The 26,599-nt window shown below is 38.7% G+C and overlaps 2 protein-coding genes and 1 long non-coding RNA gene across 59 annotated transcripts in view; 1 reads left to right on the top strand and 2 right to left on the bottom strand.

Annotated features, from left to right (window-relative positions):
* The window catches only part of ARHGAP24 (Rho GTPase activating protein 24), a 720,487-nt gene extending 712,042 nt beyond the window's left edge, over positions 1 to 8,445 (top strand). For all 11 annotated transcript variants that reach the window (XM_070614418.1, XM_070614421.1, XM_070614419.1 and 8 more), the window contains 2 exons: positions 538 to 1,615; positions 6,717 to 8,445. In XM_070614418.1, the coding sequence (XP_070470519.1) occupies positions 538 to 1,615; positions 6,717 to 6,960 (1,322 nt within the window). In that variant the 3' untranslated portion in view covers positions 6,961 to 8,445. The remainder of the gene's footprint in view (positions 1 to 537; positions 1,616 to 6,716) is intronic.
* Positions 2,025 to 2,983, bottom strand: LOC139082539 (uncharacterized). The gene is made up of 2 exons (XR_011538632.1): positions 2,734 to 2,983; positions 2,025 to 2,166 (listed from the first exon to the last, which is right to left on the bottom strand). It is a non-coding gene; the product is annotated as an uncharacterized lncRNA (long non-coding RNA).
* Positions 8,446 to 15,648: 7,203 nt separating the features above from the next.
* The window catches only part of MAPK10 (mitogen-activated protein kinase 10), a 301,335-nt gene continuing 290,384 nt past the window's right edge, over positions 15,649 to 26,599 (bottom strand). For 27 of the 47 annotated variants that reach the window (XM_070614436.1, XM_070614449.1, XM_070614438.1 and 24 more), the window contains one exon: positions 15,649 to 20,670. In XM_070614436.1, the coding sequence (XP_070470537.1) occupies positions 20,528 to 20,670 (143 nt within the window). In that variant the 3' untranslated portion in view covers positions 15,649 to 20,527. Of the gene's footprint in view, positions 20,676 to 26,599 lie in introns of all 47 variants that reach the window. The other 20 variants (XM_070614462.1, XM_070614473.1, XM_070614455.1 and 17 more) reach the window with 1 other exon arrangement.

The following is a 26,599-nucleotide window of genomic DNA, read 5'->3' as shown; positions in this document are numbered from 1 at the left end:
CATTAGAAAGACAGACCATATACCCACTAGAGATTGTATAGGGTTCCACTTAGAGATGCCACTAAAATGTCTTGATTATTTGCGGCTATTGTCAGATGAGAGGTCGCAGTGACCTCTTCCTAAGGAAGATTCTCGTGCTTCAGTATCAAATTTGCAAGAAATGTTGTGATTAAGAGCCCAGTATTTGGAACTAGCCTTCAAGTCCTGAGTTTGCTCCTTAATAGCTTTGTGACTGTGGTCAAGTTATGTAACATTTACAATACAGTGATAACAACTACCTATTCTTAGATTTGTTTTAAAACCCAACTAAACTAACAAAAGTAAAATGCTTGGTATGGTTCATGGCACAGAGTAAATGCTCAATAAATTTCAGCTTCTATTACTATTATCATCACTAAAAATATAGTTCAGCACTGCTAATAATATGCTGAATGTTCACCCGAATGTGGTTCTTTAAAAGTAACTTTCAAAATGGGAAATAAATCAAAACTGTTTTACTGTTTCACTCATACTACTCTGTTTTCTGTGCATTTCCAGGCACAGTGGTGGTCCAGCAGTTGATGTCAATGATGATTAGCAAACATGATCGCCTCTTCCCCAAAGATGCAGAACTGCAAACCAAGCCCCAAGACGGAGTGAGCAACAACAACAATGAAATTCAGAAGAAAGCCACCATGGGTCAGCTACAAAACAAGGAGAACAATAATACCAAGGACAGTCCTGGTAGGCGGTGCTCTTGGGACAAGTCCGAGTCTCCCCAGAGAAGCAGCATGGATAATGGATCCCCTACAGCTCTACCAGGCAGCAAAACCAACAGCCCAAGAAACAGTGTTCACAAACTGGATGTCTCTAGGAGCCCTCCTCTCATGGTCAAGAAGAATCCCGCCTTCAATAAGGGCAGTGGAATAGTCACCAATGGGTCCTTCAGCAGCAGCAATGCAGAGGGTCTTGAGAAAACCCAAACCACTCCCAATGGGAGCTTACAGGCCAGAAGGACCTCTTCACTGAAGAGTTCTGGTACCAAAATGGGCACCCACAGCGTGCAGAATGGAACGGTGCGAATGGGCATTTTGAGCACCGACACACTTGGGAACCCCATGAACGGTCGCAGCATGAGCTGGCTGCCCAATGGCTATGTGACCCTGAGGGACAACAAGCAGAAAGAGCAAGCAGGAGAGTCAGGCCAGCACAACAGGCTCTCCACCTATGATAATGTCCATCAACAGTTCTCCATGATGAACTTTGATGACAAACAGAGTGTCGACAGCGCCACCTGGTCCACTTCCTCCTGTGAAATCTCTCTCCCTGAGAACTCCAACTCCTGTCGCTCCTCCACCACCACCTGCCCAGAACAAGACTTTTATGGTGGGAATTTTGAGGACCCTGTTTTGGATGGGCCCCCACAAGATGACCTTTCCCACCCTGGGGACTATGAAAACAAAAGTGACCGGAGGAGTGTGGGCGGTCGAAGTAGTCGTGCCACCAGCAGCAGCGACAACAGTGAGACATTTGTGGGCAACAACAGCAGCAACCACAGTGCACTGCACAGTTTAGTTTCCAGCCTGAAACAGGAAATGACCAAACAGAAGATAGAGTATGAGTCCAGGATAAAGAGGTGAGGAAAATCTGGACCTTGTAACTGCCAGAGAGGGTGCAACAGGCCCCTACTGTGGGGCAGGCTCACACAGAGGGTTTAATATACTGCTCCAGAGTCAGAGACCCAAGTTCAAGTCTTAGCTTCACCATTTGTAAGCTGTGGGACTTTGGGAGAGTTCACTTCATCTCTGTGAGCCTCGGTTTCTTAATGTGAAAAACTTAAATACTAGTAGCATTTATCTGAGAAGCATGTAAGAAATTGAACATGTTCGTTGAACATTGTGCCTGGCACAGAATAAGTGCTCAATAATGCTCTCTCATTATGATTAAATATATAGGTTTGTTTTAGAGGGCTGTGAGGGAAGGGGAGAATAAGGAGCCCGTTTTCATTGACAAGAGGAAGATGAAATGAGGGTAAAGAAAAGTTGTAGATATAAACACACCTTTATTTTTCATTCTTTCAATCGTTGAATGCTGAGAGAGTGTCTGCTTCTGCCAGGCTCAGTTCCTGACGATTCAGCAGTGAATAAAAGAGACGAAAACTCAGCCCCTGTGGAACGTGCTTCTAGTCTACTGGAGGAGACAGACGAATAAGAAAATAGATCCTATGCTCAGTAGAAGACTAAAGCAGGGAGGCGGGGAGAGAAGGGTTAGTGAGGTGTAATTTTAAATCTAGGGCCTTCTAGGAGGTTGAAGAGGAAACTGTGCAGAAACCTGGGAGAAGAGCAAGCGGGAATGCCAGGATGTGGGACGGGCACGGAGCTCAGAGAGGGCAACTGGGCCTGGTGACATAGGGCCTCAGGGATCATTTTAAGCCTTTTGCTTTTACTCTGAGTTTGGACTCCGTGGAGGTTTTTGAGAAAAGCGATGACGTGAAGTGTATTCATATGGACAAGGGAAATTGTAGCCCAAATGGGGAGCCAAAAATATGATTTATTTTAGCAGCTATGCTAAAACCTAATTTTTCTCTGTTTACATCTTCCCATAAGATGACCAAGGAAGAAGGTTGCTTAGCAACTTCTCCAGGGGAGCAACCAGGCAAGATAAGGGGGTGTCCTGTGTTCACAGGGCCCCTAGCTGTCAAACACTCCATGAACTCGAGAGGCGGGAGTACAGAGAATGGAGCCCAGGACTCACAAATATAGCCTTGTGCTGGAAACTTGAAAGTCACCACACCCCACGTTTTCACCACGGTCATGGAAATTACAAAGCTGCTTGTTTTTCTGTCCTCCTTGCAGTGCAGTGCAGGGGAGAGAACATTAGGCTCAAGTCAGGAAAAGGCCTGAGTGTCAGTTCAGCATAAAGCAGCCCCTTTAGTGGTCTGAGTTCCAGTTTCAGGCTGTGTGTCTTGGTGGACCTTTTCCTGCACAGGTGTTCTAGAATCCTCATAGCTCATGAATAACTATCTTTGTCTTGCTTCAGCTGCTTTCATGGCTCCAAACCCCAAATTCTTTCTTTGTTTACATATATAGTGGACTTTAATTTATTTTAATATATTTTCCATCCATTTGTCAATTATCAGACTGGAAGATACATATTTTCAAGAGCCATGGTAAATATAAACAAAAATACGTTAGATTGAAACATTACTTTTTTAGAAAGTAGCTTTTGTAAACTTCACTGAATGGAAACTTGCTTTGAAGTTTTCTATGTAATGGCAAGTGACAGAAGGTTTAAATAAGAAGAAAAATGGTGTTATCATCTTATAAGGTTGTGCTTCCTTCTGAATGCGGTTTTTGGAACCACTGGCTACCAGAACTCTGAACTGCTGCCAATGCCTGATGGTAAATTAGGACTTAGCGCTGTGAAGCAAGAGATAGCACTTTAAACTCGTGTTAGGTTGGGAAAGAAGTTATCATTCTGAATGATACTGATGTGCAGATGTACACATTCATTTATGAGAACATTGATGATGCAGTTATGTTCTGAGTCTATGGTGCATTTGGGAGACTTTGATAAAATCATAGATCTTTCCGACAGAATGTCATCTCAATGAGTCTTTTCACTGTAGCATTCCTACCCACCTGAGAGGCAAAGGGAGAGGTCCACAACAAAGCAGGGCAGAGGAGCTGCCACGTGCCCAAGCCACAGAAATGTAAGAGGTGACTGTTCTAGTTAGTTTTAGATCATTCCTATTTACAGTTACACATTTCTCTTTCAATTCCTTCTTAACTCCATCCCACAACTATTGAGATTGGATACATACACACATACATACCTGGATAACTAGATAGACAGATAGATGATAGATAAATACATAGATATTTTACTTTATCAGTCATTGATGTATATGTCTTTTAGTTTTTTAACGTGTGAGTTTGGTGTCCTCCTACCCTCCAAATTATTTTCTGAACTTATTGTATTGTGGTCAGAGAAATTTATTTGCATGATATCAATTATTTGGTCTGATAAAAACTAATTATTCTCTTATTAGTGGTTTGGAGTTCTATATATGACAAATACATCAAGTCTGTTAATCAAGCTATTCGAGTCTTTTACATTACTTCTAATTTTTTTCACATACATCTATAGTTTCTGAGAATGATATCTTAAAATCTCCTAATTTTTGTGGATTTATCAATTTCTCCTTATAATTGCTATACTTTATATTTAATAATTTGAGGCTACTACTAGGTGACTAAAAGTTCAGAATTTTTTATATCTCCCTGATGAACTAGTCCTTGTATCGTTAAGTAAAGATCATCTTTAATCGTAATGCTTTTTGCCAAAAGTCTATTTTTTCTGATATTAATACTGCTATATTTTTATGGCAGATATATTTTATTTTGATTAGTAACTTCCTACCATGTCTTTTCCATTCTTTAATGTTCAAACTTTGTTTTAGTGTTTGATCTGAGGATTTACATATTTTTCAATTTGAGAATATTCATATCCATCATATTTTTGTTTATTTCATCTCCATTTTCTGAATTTTCCCTTTCTACGACCCTTATTAAAGTATGTTGGACCTTATTAATCCATTCTTTATCTCTCTTTCTTATGTTAGGTTTCTATCTGTTTCATTCTGTGAGGCATTCTGGGTAATTCTTCTCAGAACTGTTTTCCAGTTTACTAATTTTCTCTTCTGCTGATTCAATTCTGTCACTTCTCCCAGCCCACTAGTAGAGTTTTTGTAGTCCCTTTTTCATAAAGACAGTTGATGTTCCCAGCTGTCAGTTGAATCACTTTGGCTCTCTGCCTCTCTTATACTGGAGGCCTCATCCCCCAATGTGAAAAATAAAAACCCAGTCTCTAGGTCCTCCATCCAGGACCAATACTCTACGTGTGCTTCCACTTGCTGTTTTAAATTTGAGTTTCTTCCTCAGGTCTGATACCTCAATATGCTCTCTTATTTCTCGGCAATGTATTTTAAAAATATTTTTCTTATATATTTTTCCAGCATCATTCTGTGTTTGCAGTGGGAGGGCTTCCTTCTGTATTTAACTCAGTCCATTAGATTCCTGGAAGTTTCATACAAGTGCCTGATACATACAAATGTATCAAGCTATATTTTTAAAGGATTGTTTTCCATCATATTTAAGCTTGAATTCCTTTCAACATTTTCAGTTCTAAAATAAATAGCTTTAGAAAGCAAAGAGAATATGTTGTAGAATAATTCTGGGTGGCAACCAGCACACTCTCAGGTTGTTAAATAAATATATGATCGTGTGATCAAAATAGCCATCTAAACTGATTATAGACTGTAAAGTATTTTATATTTTTTCAATTCTAGTTGCTTACAAAGGGAGAGCAGATTCATTTTTAAGTATTCTTATCTGAATGAAATATCAACATATGAGGCTTCCTTATTCCGAAACAGAAAAATGTGAGATTTTAATTTGAAAATTGTTATTAAAATAATTAGATTTCTGAGAGCTACACACACATTACCTTTCAAATTTCAGGTGCATGGTAAATTTAAACATGCCCTGGGACCTGGCTCAGAGTGGGAGAAATTAAAAAGTTATCTATTATTACCAACATACATCTTAGAATAAACAAATGCTTAATACTCCTCTTTGAGCAACAACAATAAATTATGTTTTGGAACTTAGTGATTATGGAGAAAACACTGTTTTCAAGGAAGTTATCTAAAATTATACAATTGTCCAAAAGAATACAGCTCTCAGTCTATAGAGTGAGAAATCTAGAGATCTCAAGATATAGTAACAACTTGGCAGGCAGTAAGAATTGCAGCTAACTAGCTAGTTAGGTTGATCTCATGGTCAGAAAACCTCGGGTGGATTACTTATTCAACACACGTCATCTCTACTTCTCCCGTCAATGTACCGTGCTACTTTTGCTACTGCTTTTATAAGATAGGACTCTATATATGTCCCAGAGAAGTCCTTTCTTAGCAGTGGACTTAATCTATCTAACAGTGGCATTTTCACTATTACTTTTCCTTTAATAGAAAGCAAATATGATTGCTCTCTTTTTCTTCCAACTTTATCGAACTTTCCCCCTTTCTTTTAGTAAAACCAAATTTACATTCAGTGATCCAGGAAGCCTTGTGGTTTGGGCTGCCTCCTGCTTCGGCCATTCTATACTATGTGACACTGGTCTCTGGCTTCTCTGTGCTGACATTCATTCAATCACTAGGAAATGACAACTAAGTACTTCTGAGTGAGGTCATGAGGTCTTATTAAAATGGTAGTAAACCATCTTAGTGAATTAAAAAAAAAAAAACAGCAACAGGGGCCAGCCCAGTGGCACGGTGGTTAAATTCACACATTCTGCTTCAGCAGCCTGGGGTTCACCAGTTCAGATCTTGGGTGCAGACCTATGCACCACTTGTCAAACTATGCTGTGGCAGGCGCCCCACATATAAAGTAGAAGAAGATGGGCACAGCTGTCAGCTCAGGGCCAGTCTTCCTCAGCAAAAAGAGGAGGACTGGCAGCAGATGTTAGGTCAGGGCTAATCTTCCTCAAAAACAAAAAAATAAACCAGCAACAAAATAACACCTTTTAAGTCATTGGACTTTCCTTCACGGATTTGAAAGGGTTCATTTTAATTTCCGAAGCATGGCAGAGACAGAGTTCAGAAAATATTTGTATCCCTCTTGCATGTCAAATGAATAAAATCACCTGTCTCTTATTCTTTCCCCCACCCTTTGTAGCTTAGAACAGCGAAACTTGACCTTGGAAACAGAAATGATGAGCCTCCACGATGAACTGGATCAAGAAAGGAAAAAGTTCACAATGATAGAAATCAAAATGCGAAATGCCGAGCGAGCAAAAGAAGATGCCGAGAAAAGAAATGACATGCTCCAGAAAGAAATGGAGCAGTTTTTTTCCACGTTTGGAGAGCTGACAGTGGAACCCAGGAGAAGCGAGAGAGGAAACACGATATGGATCCAGTGAGCCCGCTTTCTCCCGCTGTCTCCAATGGATCTGGGAAGGACTGGGGGGGTTCCAGTGGGAATATTCTGTGGGATCAGGTGGCTGGTCACCTGGCTGTACAGTGCTCTAACTGGTGAAGGAATCTCATTTACAGACATTAACCATCTATATCCGCAATGTGTACCAAAGTTATATCATGCCCCATAATGCTACTGTCAAGTGTTACAACTGGATATGTGTATATAGAGTAGTTTTTAAAAAGTAAACTAAAAATGAGAAGCATATCTCAAGAATTATTTTATTGCAAGTCTTGTATTTAAAATGTTAAATCAATATGTTGTTGCAATTTAGCTTGCTTTCAAGCTTCACCCCTTGCACTTAACATAAGCTATTTTTGGCATTGTGTTATCATCAGCTTATTTTATAGATCAATATTTTTATTTCCCTTTTTGCTGAGGAAATGAAGATAAGCAGATATATGAATATAAATATATATATAAGATGAGTTATTAAAATCAAAAGAATACTTTGTGGCCGTGCTGTTTGTGCCAATAGACCTTGCCATGACCAAAAAGAGAAATGTAAATAATTTTATAAAATACATTGAATCACCAGGAACCTTTGAACTGCTCTTTAAATTCTTCCCTTGACACTGCTCGTTTTCTTTGTGAGGTGACTGGACATAGGAAGTCTTGGACTGTGTGAAAAAAAAGTCCCCTTCTCAAGCCCCCTTGGCTGCCTTGCCTGTTCCACAGATGTGTGTCTGCTATGCAAGAAGCATGTTAGAGGGGAGAAAATGATAAAGAAAAGCATTTAACCAGTCATGCCTTGAATTACTCTGACCTTCTGGCCCGTCTCTGTAACTGCTGGCTGGTTATGGGAGAAAGTCTCCCTGCCATTTGCAAGTTGGGAAACAATGCTTGCTAACCCATGCCCACACGAGCACCTGTCATTCCCTCAAACCTCTGTCCCCCCTCCCCCGACAATTGCACTCTGGAACGCCAGCCATGAAACAGCATTACTGTGTCCCTCTCAGTTAAACTGCTAGAGTGTGTGCCATAGAGTGACAGTTTTCTCTCACTCAGGCTGCCTGTTCCCTTGTCCTCTGGGATGCTGTCTGCACGACAGCAGGCGAGGGCAGTTTGCAACAAGAGCGAGGGGATGGACGGGCAGGGGACCAGAAGAAGGAGACAAGTTTGGAAGAAACACACTCAACTATCTTGCTTCTAATTTCTACAGTATTTTTCTTCCCTGTTGAAAACATTCGTTCACAATAAATTCTAAAACGTGAATGCTTAAAGGTTCGATTTTGACAAATTTGTGAACACCAGTCATGCAAACTTGCTAGAGGTGCCCAGGGCTCTCTGGAGCTAGAGTCTGGGGAGAACAGTTCTTCACACTTCAGTAAGGCAATGATTTTGACAAGCCAGAAAATAAATCTTTCTCACACTAGAACAAAAAGTCACAAAAGGCATAATTGGAAATAAAGACTACTTGAGTTTACAGGCTTTGTGTTGTTTGAGGTTTCCATGTTTGTGTGCATTTATTGATTTTCGATGGGGAGAGTGATCCTTAAAGTCTTCATCCTTGTCACCATCCTGCTGTTGTTTATATCTTTCACTGAGCAAGCGTACGTGCTCCTTTGGTGTCAACCACTATCTACATAGCAACACTTTCTTTGTCTTTAGTTCCTTTTTCTCTCTTTCCTGTTTTGTTTTTTTTTTTTTTTGCTGAAGAAGATTAGCCCCGAGCTAATGTCTGTGCCAATCTTCCTCTATTTTGTATGTGGGTTGCCACCACAGCATGGCTGACAAGTGGTGTAGGTCTGTGCCTGGGATCCAAACCCATGAATCCAGACTGCCAAAGTGGAGGACAGAGAACTTAATCACTAGACCACAGGGCCAACCTCCTCTGTCCAATTCTTTAAGCAGATACTTCGACCTGGATATCCTACAGGAAATTCAAACTCAAAATGTGCAAAACTGATCTCAGTAGCTCTTTCTGTATACCTTTTCATCTTTTCCCAGCCACTATCTTAGTTAAGGAAAACCTTGGACTCATCCATGGAGCTGTATGATGCAATAGTAAAAAACAAAGGCTATGCAGTCAAACTGCCTAATTCAATTTTCTACAGTTTGCTAGCTGTTACTGAACCTTCTGCACATCAGTTTTTATTGTAGTGTGGGAATAATAAAAACCCTCCCCTCATAGACTTGTTATGTGGTATCGATGTGGTGGCTTGTGTCAAGGTTGCGCACAGCACCAAGTATGCAGGAAGGACTCCATAAATGTTTGTTATTTTTCTCTGCTCTGCCCTCTTCTTCACCTTTAAATTCACTCACCACTTACTGTCTATTCCACCCATCCTCGCCTTCGTAATCTGCTCTCTTTAACCAGTTTTCCTCATCTTCTGATGAAAGCATCTTACCTAGCCACTTTTGTTCCAGTACCTCTTCTCTACTTTCATCTTTGCAGGCTGCTCTTTCAAAGTCACCCATCTGACCATATCATGGCCTTGCTAAGACATTTGATGACGCTCACATACCCACAGGGTAATGCCCTTCACATAGTGCATAGGACTCTGACCCACAGGTTCATTCTCATCTTCTAGCCCTTCCCCCGACACCTGCCATGCCATTTCATGCCTCTGGAACTTTCCATCTTCTATTGTGGTGTCCATCTTGACTGCCTTTCTTCTATATGGCACACTCTAACGATCTCTTTTTGAGAGCCAAATTAATGTCAGCTCCCCTGTGAAGCTTCCTAGGATCTCAATGCAGAGTTAGTTACCTTTGGTGCTTCTAATTTGCATATATCCCTTTTAGGCTTTCCCACATTTGACTATTTGCTTCACCAAATGAGAAGCACTTTGGGAAGCAGCATGGTAGAGTGGAAATTGCAGGAAACAGAGTCAGACACACTAAGATGAGTATCTCAATATGCCTTAGGCAAGATACAGGACAATGACAAGTCACTTAACCTCTCTGAGCCTCAGTTTTTTCATCTATAAAGTGGAGATAATAACTCCTACAAAGACCAGATGTTGTAATACTTAAAGGTGGTACGTAACGTATCTATCCCAATGCGTGCCACTTAGCTCCATTTAGGTCTATTGAGAAATGGCACTTCTTTAGATCCCAGAATTGCATCCTATTGATCTTAAATCCCTCCCCCTTCACCCTTTATGCTGTAGAGTACTAGCATGGAGAGCTAGCAGTCATTTTGGCCTTTAATTTATGAGAGATGCTGTTGTTAATTTTAGTTGTCTATCTTAGTGATGAGACCTCCAGTTGATGGATACCATGAGCAGCTTGTCCATCTGGGTTTCTATTAGTTCTTCTGTTAATTCAACTAAAAGCCTAGAAAATCTCAGCTGCAAATTGACGTAAGAAGAGACTGGAAATAAGTATTTAGGTAGTATCCAGAGTTCATCTGCTACGTCCTATACACGCTTCTTTAAAACTATTTAGGTAACTATAATGATTCTTGAATTACGAGCTCAGGAGAAAGGATTTGCTTCCAACTGTTGAGTCTATAATATTGGTTTTACTGGTCAAACTATATGCCTGGGTATCCTTTAGAGAACATTTGAAATAGAATCGCCTATGACATCAGGCCAACTAAAGTGTAGATTTTATATATAATTTTATTATTAAACAACTAAAAACTCCAAGTGGAATTTAAATAATGTCATTCCTATTTATTTTTATTTGTTCACGAGCTGAGGCCTCCTTTAGGTGAGACAAGTCACCATTGTGGTCTTTTGCTCTCCAGCCATACTTAGTTTCTTAGGTGCAGGTTAGAAGTAGACAGAAATAGGATTTAGTCAGAGGTGTTTGTTTTCCTTAGATGAGTAGAGTGGTAGAAGATTAAGGGTTTGGAGAACGGGTACAAGACAATAATTATGACGAGGAACCACAGAACTAAGCTGGTCAAGGAAGGAAGCAATGACATAAGGGGATGACAGTTAGTGAAAATCTAGCAGTCAATGGCTTGAAGATACTTTGGGAGTATCCAAGAGTGTCTGGAATGATGGTGCTAAAGCGAGTGACCTACAAAGAGAGGAAGTAATGATCAGACAGTGGATGCTTGAAATGGAAATTTTGGTGATGGTGCAGTTATTGGTAATGACACGGTGTGAATCATGGGCACAGGTGTCTCCAACCCCTTCATCTTCTACCACTCTACTCATCTGAGGAAAAAAAACACCTCTGACTAAATCCCATTTCTGCTTACTCCTAACCTGCACCTAAGAAACTAAGTATGACTAGAGAGCAAAAGACCACAATGGTGACTTGTCTCACCTTTATATTTATCTTCATATAAATATGGTTCACGTGGCTCTCGTCACTGTTCAGGAAATTATCTCCACACTTTCCAAGGTCAGTTTCACACTTCTCCTCTCAAATCTCCATGAACTCTTCCCCTTCTCGTTCTCAGCTGATAACCTTGTGTATTTACTGAGAAAAAAATATCAGAAGAGTATGTCCTTATGTCCCATCATCATATCTACCAAACTACCTATGTCTGTTCTGTACACACTGCCTCAGCTCCTGCTACAGTGACCGTGCTGCCTGCTCCAACCAGGCCAGCTGCTCTTCTCATATGCTGGAGTCTATCCTCTGGCCTTTTCAAGCAAATCGCTCCTGTTTTCTGACTTCTATATGTTGGAGCAAGAGATGCCTCCATCTTTGGACTTTTATTCTTAATCTACTCTCAGTCTCTTGGTCTCATACAGTCTCATGGTTTTAAATAACACTTATAAGCTGATTACTCTCAGATTTGTGTTTCAGCCTGACTTCTTACCTTAACTCCAGCCTTATAGATACTCTCACTAATTCACTTGGGTATTTAATAAACATCTCCAACTGACATTTCCAAACACAAATATCATTTTCTTCCCAAATATGTTCCTAACCCATTATTATTCACCATCTCAGTGAACTGCACCATCCTTTATCTCATGGTTTAGATTCTTAAAAAATCTGAAGTCATCCCTGATCACTTTCCTTCTATCACATATCAATCCATTGGAAAATTTTGTCAATTCTGCCTTCACAATGTATCCTTAATTATATCCCGAATGCACCCGCTTCGCAGTACCTCTGCTTTCCAGTCCAAGCCCCGTCATGACTTTCTGGACTACTGTTATACCCTACAATGGACTCTATTTCCATTTTTGCCTTTCTTCCTCACCTCTGCTCTCCACTCAGCAGCCAGAAGAATCCTTTCTAAAAGAAAATTTAGATTATATCACTTCCCTGCTCAAATTTATCCATCATCCTCCCATATATAGAATGCAGACATGCATCACTTAATGACAGGGATACATTCTAAGAAATGCATCATTAGGTCATTTCACCACTGTGCAAACATCATAGAGTGTACTTACACACACCTAGGCTATATGGCACTAACTTTATGAGACCACTGTTGTACATGTGGTCTGTCGTTGACCAAAATATCATTATGTGGTGCATGGCTGTAAAATCCCAAGATCTTACCGTGCTCTGACCCCTCCCCACCCCTCCAATTTCATTTACTTTCACACTTTCTCTTGTCCATTCTGCTTCATCCACAAGACTCTTTTCCATTCCTTATATACGCAAGCAAGCTCTTACTTCAGAGCCTTTGCACTTACTTTTCCCTCAGATACTGACATGGCTCACTCCCTCACTTGATTCGGGTCTCTGCTCAAATATCACGTATTCTGAGAGGCCTGCCCTGACTACTTCATCTAAATAGCACCCCTTCTCATGTCTTATTCTTTTAACCAGATTTGTTTGTCTTAGTGCTCCCCACTACCTTACTCTTCCAGCAGAAGGAAGAGGACACGAAGGCAGGAAGGTTGCCTGAATTCATAGCAACTATGTGTGCCTAGCATAGTCCTTGGAAGACCGAAGTGCTCACTTCAGGTTTGTGGCTGAATCAATGAGTGAGTGTTCAGAGCTCAATGTCAGATTTCTGGTTCAGATATTCAGGGATGTTCTGAGTTGGGGTTTTTCACAGAAAATAATAAATGCCTAAATTCTACCTTATTTTAGGGCTCTAATCACCACCCACAGACTGCACAAATTTCAGAGATTGGCTTCACATGAGAATCTCACTGCAGAGAGACGCCAGGACACGTTGTGATGTCATTTGATGATTTGGAGATTTTGATGCCAGAAATATGAGCCTCGAGCTCAGCATCCAAGTCCAATAACTCTCAGAGGAAACATGTATCAAGTAAACTTTAGGTGATGCAGAAAAGAAACATCCATGCAGTTTTTGGTTGTTGGGTTTTTTTCACCTCCGAAACTTCATCTATTTTTTCCAGGATACAGATATCATAAGCCATTGATAAGGTCTCAATACGTCATCACATTTCTCCCTTGATCTGGAGACTGTCCTTTGTTTAAAACAAACCAAAAGATAGCAATCTACCTTTTAATTAAAAGAACAAGACTGAAGATAAGTATATTTCCTCATTGAGTTAACACAGGCCTACTTGTATTTTTCATTTCCATGCTTTTTTTAAAAAAATAAATTGTAAAAATGGTTTTTATCTCCTATCATGTTATGGAAAATATCCAAAATTCTCATGCTGATTCATTAAGTGTACCTACATACAGTCAGACAAAATGGTAACATTGAATGAGGCAGATTTCTTGTTTCATTGCTATACGGGAATAGTAAAAATGGACTTATTCAAGTCACACTACTAATTTGAACACATTATTATTTTGAAAGAAAGTAAATAAATAAGACAAAGATATTTTGCTTTAACCACTTCTTTTTAAACTGAAAAATTTATTTCCTCTGAAGTTTTGAGGATAAGGACTATGCTGCATTTGTGTCCCACTAGGACACACAGATGTTCTGTAAATGTTTTTGGAATGGATGAATGTACCACTTAAGAATATAACTCAGAAATTAAGCTAGAATTTTAGAGCAATCTCCTTAGAGCTTCATTTGCACCAAATCCAAGTTTGCAATATACTAACGTTATGGAGGAAGCAATTGCTTTGTGAAAGTCTTCCTTTCATAAAAGAAATACTTTAGTATTAGCAGTTACCTTAGTCCATGTAAAATATTATTTGGGTTATAAAAATTGATTTTTCATATAATTGCTCATAGACAATATTTTCACAAATGTGAATGTAAAAGTATTAATGGAAGGCCAATTATGTGTGAGACACTTTTCTAGGCAGAGTGTGGAGAGTGTTTAAGGTGAATAACATTGTGTATCCACTTTTGAGTTGCAGACAATCTGGACTATTAGCTAAAGAGAAAGACCCCAGACAAGATCTGGGAAGGACAGTACCAGTTCAGGGACAAGGAAGTGAAGCCACTCGCTCCACGGAGTGAAACTTGAATCCTCAAAGTTGCATTTCAGACTTGTTTTTTTTTTTTTTTTATTTTATACCAAGATAAGCATGTCTTTAAAGCAAGAAATATATGACATAGAGAGGGTGGGAAATTCCACAGGGGTGTTTGACTCTCATTTGTGCATGTGTCATCGCATTTCGTGTGTTTGAGAAATGTACATTTCTACAGCTTGTTTTCAGTAACTAAAACAGTACACGCTGATCGAAAAGGTTGAGCAGATGGAATTCAGTCTGGAGCTGAGAGAGATGACTTGCCACATACCGTGCTCCCCAACATGAAGATGATGGGGAGATGATGGGTCTGAGATGGTGAGATTTTCAGTGTCACTACCGTACTTGCAAATGTCTTCCAGACATCCCTTTCAAAATCCTTGGAGGAAAGGCTCATTACAAGGACAAAACACCATTCTGATGAATTGATAATGTCAAAAACCTCTGCCTTGGTTACAACCCAGTGCACTAATTGAGCAAACAGAATCATTATTCCAGGTTAGTTGTTACTTAAATGACTACAAGAAAGGTAGTTTTCAAGACCTCTTTCTTCTCCTCACTGTAAACTGCAAACCCAAATATTTGGTACTCTTTTATGGTAACTGGTATGAACCAATAACTCCTTCTGATCTTTTCTCTCCATCAGTAATCTTGTGGAACACAATTTCCCTTCTTAATATTCTGGGTATTTTCAGGTACCTATACTTGGCCATTTTTAAACTTATTTTATTAAGACAGTAAAGATGTGTAGTTTAAATGTGAAGAGAAGCTATGCCAAAGATAACAAAGGCTTTTGGGTTCTATTTTTCTCACAAACAAAAAGATAAATTGTGTCAATGCAAAATAATAGGTATGTTTATCTTTCAGATTTTCTACTAGTTAGTTGGTTAAATAAAATGTTTTATTTACAGAAATAGAAGGGCCATTCCTCAACATTGTTCAGATGCTTCCAACTAAAGTAACAGAGATTCACTGACCTCTTTATCAAGCTACAAAATCATGTAGTTTTTAATTCACCAATGAGTTTGAGATATTAAAGTTGGTTACCATGTAGACAAAAAAACTTTCACCTTCTCTTTCAGGTAATAATTAAACTGATTAGGAATCCTGATAAGTTAACCTAGGATATTTAACTTGTTCTATTTACCCAATGCTCCCAGAAAATGATTTTTCTCTCCTTCACTGGTTTTTCACCTTAAAGGAAACTTACTACATTGCAGATACACAACTCCTATCCCCAGACAGAAATGAAGGTCATTTTTAGAAGAAACCAGTCTCAAATGAAAACACAGCCTTCTACACGGCCGCATACATATTACGCACTCTTTATCCATAGTGAGAAAGTAGGTCATTCCTCATTTCTTATTTATTTCCTGGCACAATCAGATCACACTGTGAAATCATGTGAGATGCTTCAGAGCTACCGTCAGGACATGAAACCCAAGACAACAAGCAGCACAACAGCCATTGTCAACAGTCAAACTCCAACAAGGTCTGGGTTTGGATTTGGTTTTATGTTAAAGAAAGTAGATTGGCTCTGGTTTTTAATAATTCATAAGAAACAGAAATCACAACATATTGACTCAACATCCACCTATGAAGAGTCCAAAAAAAGCCAGAGTTCTCCCCCGTTCGCCTTCTTGTTCCACCAACATTTTGAAAATAAAGGAAAAAAAATAGAAACGAAAAAGAGAGTGAGAAAGAACAAAGAAATGATTTAAATAATTTCAAATCCTTATTAAACATCACTGAGATTGCATTTGATCCATCAGGCTGACTTTTAGTTCACACCACTAAGACCTTATGAAGAAACTGGACGTACATGGTTTTGCCTTCCGGGGTTGATCTAGAACTGCAAGGGTGAGGTGTGCGAATGTGTGTGTGCTTTCAGTCCATTTTAGAAACACTGACACAGGACAATTCTCATCATTGGTAAGAGTCTTTGGAGTCCAATCATGCAGAATAACAGGCAGGTGCAAGTTAGGTCTTGTTGCAAGATAGACATGGCAAGGTGAACAGTTTAACGCTAGATAAAGGTTGGGAGGTTTGTTTCCATTAGAATATACTGGCCATTGGTCCCACAGAATTAAAAGTTAGATATACAGGAGTCCATATATAAACAGAGGCCTTCCATTTCAGCTTGACTGACCAAGAAAATGGGTCCGAGTGAACCACGTCAGACAGCGAAAGAACTAAGTGCCAAAAGAAAGAAAATCTTATATTTTAATCATATGGAAAAATAACTATTTACATTGTAACTTGTTTGCTGTTTTACAGAAGTAAGTTTCTCTGCTTGATTTAAGGATATCTGGAAAATGTTGGACTCTCACAATTAAAATGTATGTTGGGGGATTTTGAGCGGGGAGAAGGATTCCTCTTCAGACCCAAAGTGGTTGGGATCAAAGATTTCTGGGGCAATTTTATTCCTTTCTCTGAGCTGTAAAAGATAAATCTTTCAGCAGAGCTGGCTGACAACATTCTTTACCGAGCATAATGCTTTTAAGATTTAGATTGTCATATGTTAAGAGAATCAGAAATAAATTTTGCATAATTTAGATTTTGCAATGAATATTTAAAATTTAAAAGTCAGTGTTGCTTACTGTTTTTGGTCCACCCCCCCCCCCCAACCCTCCCTGCCAGTAGGTCATAAAAGGATTTATGTATTCTTATCTATTCCACTTACTGCATTTGTCAAGGCCTATTTTCTGATTTACCAGTTGGCTGCTATCAGTATCCTTAGGTAATATTTTCCTGATAATGATAAAAGATTAAGAAAAACTATCCAGCTCCTCGGCTCTCAATTAAATAGCTTACTCCAATTGGAGGGAGTTGGCCAGGCCCTGGTCTGCCTGTGGTACACATTCCTACAAAGCTCAATCATCAGATTCTTGAAGATGCAAGATTGTTATCAGTTCTCATTCCACAAGAAGAAATTTGGTTGTAAGGCCAATGTATATCTTTTGAAAAAGGAACACACTGACTCACAAAATATAGTGAGTATTCACAAATACAATAAAAATATCAAAGTAGTGGTGGTTTTGCCAAATTCTCCTAACAATTCAACTCCTCCTACACGTGAGCACACCGCCATCCCTCCTACAAAATACTACAAAACATTTCATTTAGGATTACTGTGAAACCAATAGCCCTATAGGAAGGGACAGAAGATTAGGCCTCTCAGAGTGCCAACTTCACCTTCCAAAAGGAACCGCAACCACAGGCAGGACTTTCACTTTTTCCAGGAATATAGTCCAGGTGACTTGATGCTTCCCTGCCTGAAAAGCAAGAGAGTCTTTTGGAAGTAACAGTTGACTATATAGGAAACATTTGTTTTTTTAAGAAAAAAAGACTCATTGCAGAACATAATATATTCTGTGAATTTGATAATGACATAATCACCTCCTGAAGATACTACAATAAAGTGGACCCAAGATCTTGAAAGACTGGAGGGCTTTTGAAACGATGGTTCTCTTTGTTGTTCCATCATCTACCTTACTTTGATAACCTAGTAAAATGAATCCTATAAGCAGTGAGGAAGCCAAATTCTTAACTCTATTTGTACATGATACTTCAGTCTGAGGGATTTGTTCCATTTTTTCTTGTCCATAAGGGAGATCTGGCTAAAGGTAATCAGCTCCCAAGAGCCACAGAACAGGAGAGATCAGACTAGTAGAGTTTAGGAAAAGTAGCAAGAGGAGGGGAGGAGCATTGTCTAGTTCTTGTCTGGCTTAATCTGAGCGGAAAGAAAATCACCACTTCTGCACACAGAGAGAGAGTCTAACTGTCAAGCCCTTCTAAGATGCTGGCTGGAGATCTCCTTCTGTCTCTTGATGTCATTTTGTGGCTGATGAAATTCCCCTTGTGACTCACTTTCTTTCAAACAGCTGCCTGCTCTCTGCACTTAATCAGTGTGCTAGAAAGCTCAGGAGTAGAGAGGCCATGGGTATAACAAGAGAAGACTACGAGAAAAGAGATAAGTAAAGAATAAGGGATACAGAGAAGACAAGTTTTCTTTAAAAAGGGAGACAGGCAGGGAGTGTGACAGAAAAAGTGAGAGACTCATGTGAAGGCAGAGGCATTTTTAAAATCAGGTTGTCTGCAATATTAACCAAAAAAGAATGGCAGCAAGATAAGGAAACTGGGCCACTTTTATTCCAGAAGACAAGCTGCACAGTCTAATGTTTTTTCTCCCCATTTTAAACAAATGACCTCTTGGCATGAATCCTACTGTGTGAAGCAATCCCAAAATAGGCAGCATTGCTGGCGTGGTGTTGGTAGGGGTTGACTCCATTGCTTGGAAAGAGACAAGGTTTCCTGCTTGTTGTGTTTAAGGCAGTTTTCAGGGCACTGGCATTCTTGTTTGCTCTGGTTTTGAAGGAATTCCTTTTGCCAATAGTATCACACTCATCACCATGGATTTCATGCGTTACACTTCTTCTTCAGGTGAGATATCACAACACTGGTGAGCACCAAAATGGCCAGAGTGCAAATAGCTGTGATGAATACTTCACCAAAGTGAAGAAGAAGGGAAGCCTCGCCTGGTCCCTATTATTGCTGAGAAGTCACCCTGGGATTGCCTTGTATATAACCAAGATGTTTCACAGTGCCTCCTTAAGTGCTCGGGAAAGCACTTTCGTTTAATTTAAGCTGAGTTCAGGTGATTTTGCTAAACATTGACATAAATGCTTCATGGCTTTTAAGACAAACTCATATTGCTAAAGCTCTTTAGCAGCAGTAACCTATGGGCACAGTTATTGCTGTCACATCGATCGTGGTACAAAACTCAGATTATCAGCCCTTCTTGGATTGTTCAAATTTATGAAAATAAATAAATAAACATGAAACATCAGCCATATTAAGGAGCCAGGGAAACCCCTGTGGAATAACGTCTGTGGAAATGTTTTCAAATGCTAACCTGAGGATCACCCTGTGCTTTGGGTTTGTCTTTTTTAAGTAATTATTTTTAATTCCAGGAGAAGAAAGTAGTATTTCTTCTCATAAAACCTTGGCAGGGTAATAAACCTGGGAAGTAGCACACTCATGGAAAACACAACCCACAATCTGAAAATAGTCCAGGTAGGCTCATTTTCTATTAAGGACATCATACGGAGGCAATTCCACTCTCTTCCAGGGAGGTATTCTTCCCATCAGACATGTACACAATAACCCTGCCATTCTCTGTCCAGTTGTGACACATGATTTGTAAATGACAAATGGGGTCTACGTTCTAAAATATGGATGTCGGTGTCTCCTAGTATCTGGGCAATAGTCTCCTCAGGTCTTCCTCCACACTGCACCACTACTCTCTAGTCTCTCCTACTTGCTCACTGTCAGAGAGAAGACCCTCAGCTTTCATTCCCACCTTCCTTCTAAAGGCCAAACCATTCAGTACCTGGAAACTGTCACACCCTCCCGCCCCAGCACTGTACATAAGCATCACATATGTGCTTTCTACAAATTGGTATACAGGTGCCATTTAATCAGTTCAAATTTGGAAGCTACATCTTCAAGGGTCCGAGAGAGCTCACTCCCCCCATATTTTCCCCCTTTACATGTTTTCTTATAAGACATACAGCTTAATCAATTAACAAACTAAACAGCTTATATACTGGCAATATATTACAGATGGGTTTATGTCAGAGTAATAGATCACATGAAATGGACCATGTGGTACCCCAGTGCATGATGTCTTGGTAGAGCCCTGAGGACACTGACAGTAGCATCTCTAAGTAAGTGGTGCTGTATGAATACAGACACATGCGGATCTGTATCTACATCCATCTGACTAGGCCAAAAGGAGCAGGTAGATGCAAGATAGAGACACACACATGCTGGATGGGGCCACTGCACACCTTGTCATGCCATTTGAAAGGGCAGTTATAGGTTGCTGGCTTTGCAGCAATTAAAATTACACTTTATGGAAAAGGCTTCTCTAATTGTGTTTGATTTGCTTTCTGTAGTAAGCATCATTGGAAGAAGACCAAAGCAAGAGCAACTAGAGGTTACATATACATTTGGCTGAGCTGCAGTACAGAGCTCTGCAGAAGAAGCAGGCTGAAAGATTCGTTTCAACTTTAGGCTTGGATTCTCTCCCTTGCCATTTTTCTTGTCGTTGCGTGTCTGCGTTTGTGTGTGTGCATGAGTGTCTGCGTGTGTGTGTGTGTGTGTGTGTGTGCTCCATCACATCATCTCCTGAAGAACGCTGGGTTTCGCAGGCAGGCGGCTAGTCACCTGCAACAACCCAGGGGTCCCGCTGAGGCTTCCAGGCTGCTGTCAGTGTCAGATGCCAGGGTCTGGTCGGTGGACATGGAGGAGATGTCATTGACGGATGAGGACGGAGGGAGACTCTCACTGCTGTTCACTGCTGCACCTGTGCTAAGAAAATGAAGACCAACATGACTAAACCTGGAACCGGCCTCGACTTCATGGCAATCAGGATGCAGGCATGGGCAAATACAACAGCGGACGTCTAGCCCATCATTCATTCGACACCCTTCAAACAACTAATACAGGGCACTATATTAGATGGTGAAAATAAAGACCTAACAATGCAGAGTCCCTGGTCACAGGTTATTCACAGGCTGGTGCAGTAGTTACGGAATCTCACTCTACCTTAGAAATCACCTGTAATACTCTTAAAAGAAAACGAAAAACCCCAGTCACCCCTAAACATCCAATATTGTAACATAATTGGCCTTGGGTGGAGCCCAGGTATTTGCAATTTTTAAAATCTCCCTAGAGACACGTAGACAAGAGTTGAAGAGCACTGTTCTATGGAGAAGGCAGATGAGCAAAACCCTTTAGTGTAATGACCTGAACCTGGATGCTTTTAACACAGAGAGCTTTTAAAACAAACACACGTAGGGGTCCCATCCCAGAAATATGGGCTGAGGCAAGGCCCAGAAATCTGAGTTACTTGGAGACCACAGCTCTACCGAAAGGACAGTATATTAAGTAAACATTATTACATAGTCATTAATATGACGTCAAACTGAAAATTCATATAGAAAAGTAGGACTTTCGATGAAAATTACCATAGACCAAAAAAAGAATAGGAGAGGCCAGAGCGCACCTTTTGATTGTGTGTCTACTTTCCAACAGGCTTGCTCACCTGGGACTCTACAGATCAGAAGTCTGAATTACTAACTTCAATAAATTTGCAAAAATTCTTTTACTTATCTGCCATGTGAGAATACAAAGATGTTGAAACTCTGAGAAGACGCTTACTAATCACTAAGTAAACACTGGCTGAGTTATAATAGCTTTGAGAACTACAGTGGAAAGTTGAGCCAGAGGCATCATAAAACATAATTAAGCACAGCACCCTGGAAACAGTCAATTTACTTTTTCTCTTTACATATTCTTTATACATAAGCAATATGGGTGGTAAAATGCATGCTTTGTGAAATAGTTTGCTATTAAAAATATCTACAGTATAATCATCTAGTAAAATAAGAGATGAAGAGTTTTCGCTAAAACTGTATCTTATTTGAGCAAATATAGTGGGCGAGATATATTTAGTGAAAAATAGTAAATCCAAAATAAGTTATAGTAACAGTATCACATAGATCTAATAAATCAGAAAAAAAAATCTAATGAAGTAAAGCGGTGAACACAATCTCTTTGCTCCTGGTGCAGATATTTCTTGCCTGTGGAAAAAATGTGATTAAAATGCGACAGTATCTGGAGAGGACCCTTACTCCTAAGCTAAGACAAATTACATGTATGCTATATGTATTTTAAATTTGTATTTGTCGAGTATAAATATATTTACGTAAATTATGGGAAATGCTAAAAAAAATAAAGAAAAAAGATAACAATATGCACTGAACCTCAAAGTAATGATGAGAACTGTTAAACTTTTGATATATTTCTTTCTAGTCTTTTTGCTAGAAATTTTCTCTAATTGTAATCATTTAACATATATTCTTTTTATCCTGATATGTTCATATACAAAAAGCTTATGCATTTTTCATGTTCTTTGAACTCTTAAAAGTATCAATAGCTCCTAATCTTAAATGTCTCTAGATTTTTAAAGCTCTCTTGTTAACATCTTCCAGTAAATAATTACTCTCATTGTCAAAACATTTGTAGTGTAAAGTGATCTGGCTTATTTTATTCCAACTTTACTTAATTCTATCCTTTATAGATATGGTGCAGAGCTAGTTCATTTCCTCTTGTGACATATACTAGTAGATTTCACATAGTAGCAGACAATCTTTGATTCCCTTACATGGCCCAAATGCCCAGCTCTGCTTTTCCTCCTGATTCTGGATTAAATTATAGCAATATCCTCATGTTCTTTCATAAGCTTTGGTCTCTAATATTTAGTGTCACTATGATGGACTTCTTAGAATCATCTTCAATTTTTCCACAATTTAACCAAAGGGTACAGATTAAAACTAGACACAAGACTCTAACAAAGGCTGGATTGATGGTGGGCTGACAGAGCGAGATTGCTTTGTTCTTACTGTCCATCCATCTCCCAGATGATCTATCCCCATACTATGGATGGCTTTCAAGTCATGGTACTACAGTTTGGATTTACTTTTGACTTGAAATATGAAATGTTGTAACAACTTTATTGAGATACAATTCACAAATTTAATTTGTACAATTCACTGGTTTTTAGGATATTCACAAAGTTGTGCAAGTATCACCACAATCAATTTTGTAGTGTTTTCATTGCCCCAAAAGGAAACTCTGTACTCTATTTCTTACTTACCCCCCAACACTGGACAATGACTAACCTACATTCTGTCTCTATAAAATTGCCTATTTTGGACATATATAAATGGAATTATTCAATATGTGATCTTTTGTAACTGGCTTCTTTTACACGGCATAACGTTTTCAAGGTTCATTCATGCTACAGTATGTATCAACACTTCATTCCTTTTTATGACTGAATAATATTCCATTGCATGGATGCATCACTTCTTTTTATTTATTAGCTGATGGGCATTTGGTGGACATTTAGGTTGTTTTTACTTTTTAGCTATTATGAATAATCTTGTTATGAACATTCATGTACAAGTCTTTTAAATTTCTCTATGAGCAAAAGTGCTGGATCACAGGGTAACTTTAATATTTGAGAAACTGCCAAACTGATTTTCAAAGTGGCTGCACCAGTTTACATTCCTACCAGCAGTTTATGAGGGCTCCAATTTCCCCCTCTCCTCTCCAACACTTCTTATTATCTGTCTTTTTTATGATAGCCATCCTAGTATATGTGAAATAGTATCTCATTGTGCTTTAATTTGCATTTGCCTAATGGCTGATGATGCTGAGAATCTTCTCATGTGCTTGTTAAGCATGCGTATATCTTCTTTGGAGAAATGTCTATTCCTTGGATTCCAAAGATCCTTTGGCCATTTTTTAATTGTATTTTCTTTTTATTATTGAGTTATAAGAATTCTTCATATATTCTGGATACAAGTCCCTTATCTTATAAGATTTGCAAATGTTTTTCTCTTATTCTATGGATTATCTTTTTACTTTCTTGACGGTGTCTTTTGAAGCACAAACGTTTTTAATTTTGATAAAGTTCAATTTATCTGTTTTTTTCCTTTTGTCACTTGTGCTTTTAGTGTCATATCTAAGAAACCATTTCCTACCCAAGATCATGAAGAATTACTGCTACGTTTTCTTGTAAGAGTTTTATCATTTTAGCTCTTACATATAAGTCTATCATCCATTTTAAGCTCATTTTTGTATGTGATATGAGGTAGCGGTCCTCCTTCATTTTTTTGCATATGAATATCTAGTTGTTCCAACACCATTTATTGAAAAGGCTATTCTTTGCTCATGGAATTGTTTTGAAGTCCTTGTTAAAATTCAACTGACTATACATGTAAGGGTTTATTTCTGGCCTCCAAATTCTATTACATTGTTATATATGTGTATCTTCATGCACAAATACCACACTGTCTTGAATATTGCAGCTTTGTGTTAAGTTTCGAAATCAGAAAGTTTGACTCCTTCAATTGTGTCCTTTTTCAAGATTGCTCTGGCTATTCTGTGTCCCTTGCATTTCCACGTGAATTTTAAGAAGAGCTTGTCAATTTCCACACAAAAAAAGTGATTTTGACAGGTATTGCGCTTAATCTGTTGACTGATTTAGAGAGTATTGTCATCTTAAAAATTAAATCTTCTAATCAGTGTACAGTGGAATGTCTTTTCATTTATTTAGATCCTTTTTAATTTCTTTCAACCATGTTTGGTAGTTTTCAGAATAAAAAATTTGCAGTTCTTTTGTTAAATTTATTCCTAAGTATTGCATTCTTTTTGATGCTATTTTAAATGGAATTTTTTTGTGTTCACTGCTAGTTATAGAAATACAACTGATTTAATGGATATGAAGTCTCAGTGTCAGTGGATTGGAAATAGATCAAATGATGACATATACATCTCATGAGTATTTTAATTAATTAAAATTAATTAATTAAAATACTCATGTAACCAGGAAGATTTTTACTAGCTTGCTTTGTTTAAGTTATAACAAAATAACCAGTTTGAAAGTTTTAAAATAAAAAGTTTTGGCATAATGCAAACCAAACATATGTTTTATGTTTCCCTTGCTTCTTCAGACTTCTTTCATTATACTTCTTCATTTCTCCTATCTTTCTCAATCTCTCCTGTTGAACACAGAATAAGTACTCAATTTAACAAAACACTGAGTGTCCTTGTGTGTACTCTTCTACTTAGGGTCTGTGAGGGCAAGCAAATTTCTCCCTGCTGTGAAACTGCTCAACTATTTTTAGCTAAGGGAAATCACTGTGTTGTAGTTGTCTTTCTTCTCCTTTTGTTCATCAGCTGGCTCTGTAATCCCTATCTGCTATGTTAGAATGGTCCTGCCCTTTATTTTATCAATGTTGAATGCAAATTACAGTCAGTATTCAATTATTCAAAGTTCAGAATCTTTATCAACTGTATTTCTAGGGGTCCATGGACTATTGTTCCTGATTTTTTTATAGCACAAATTCATTGAGAGGTCCTCTTTTCTAATGCTTTCCCTATAAAATTCCCATTATTTCTGCCTGTTATATGGGAAGGTTCCCCTCTATATAAGGCTATGGTTGGAGAGTCATGTGTACACTCTAGTGGCATGCTGGAGCTGCCATTTAGTGACTTCTGAGAGCCAATTATTAGGATCTCTTTCCAACCCTGCCTTCACTGATGTCACAGTGGTAGCTTGAAAGTGGTTACAAAGAGAATATTTACCCCACAGAAACTGGTAAATGCTATAATCAGTCCTTTTTTTAAAAAAGAGATTATTGTTAAACATTAACCAGTCCCCTACTGTGACATGAAAAAATCTTTGTTTCTGTATGACTTCTTCTATTGCACTATAAAAATGCCTTCTTGACTGTAGCTCCTTCTGGCTTCACTGGATGACCCTCCAAGTCTGTGTTCACGTAGGGTGTAAATAAGCTTTGTAAACCAGAAAATCAAACACAAATGGAAGGGTCAAGACATGGACCTTGGCTTCAAGTTGCTAACTTACTGCCAAACAGTTTGTGAAAATCTCTCAAACAGAATTGAACTGAATTGAATTCGATTATAACAGCCATTTGCCCAAGATATCCTAGCAATGTGATATATATTCCTTCCTTCTATATTGTTTCCAGAGAAACTAATAGACTATGCATTTTAAAAAAATGTTTTGCCATCAATAAAGCACTACAAATTTTTGTCAATAAAAATGGCTTTAAAAGTATCTCAAAATACTAATAGGGTTGCAAATAAAGAATACTAGCTACTTTCAACTTTACCTGAAAAAAAAACCAAGCTAGGTTTCATGGAAAGAAGTAGCTTATGCTCATGAAAATTTCTCAACTAGAACTTACCTCATCAAAAAGTACTCATTATTTCAGGGGAAAATGTTGTTCTGCTTTTTTAGGGAAATTATTTCCCTGATCTATTCACATACACAAAAAAAGACAAAGAACTAGAAGAAATACTAGAATGAAAAAAAAAAATCACTGAGATATATTCCCTTCTCTTTCTGCATGATCTTGATGCTCAATTTGTTTAGGGTAGAAGTTTTTAAATAAAAATAATAATAAAATTATTGGACTAGATCAGTGACTCTAACTGGGAAGGATACACTCCGATGGTGTGTGGAACACCATGGGGGCAGAGGTTGTATATTAAAATCACCTTGGGGAGCTTTATCTTCCACTTAGAGGTTCCGAAAAATCTCTGCCCATCCTGACGCAGAGCATCTTTATCTTGGTGGGTCATTGTTACTTATGGAGGTTTACTTCTCAGGTGGAATAAGGGTGATGAACAGGCTG

Source organism: Equus przewalskii, chromosome 3 (assembly GCF_037783145.1).
Source record: "Equus przewalskii isolate Varuska chromosome 3, EquPr2, whole genome shotgun sequence".
NCBI classification, from domain to species: Eukaryota; Metazoa; Chordata; class Mammalia; order Perissodactyla; family Equidae; genus Equus; species Equus przewalskii.
This window is presented reverse-complemented; position numbering and strand designations above follow the sequence as displayed.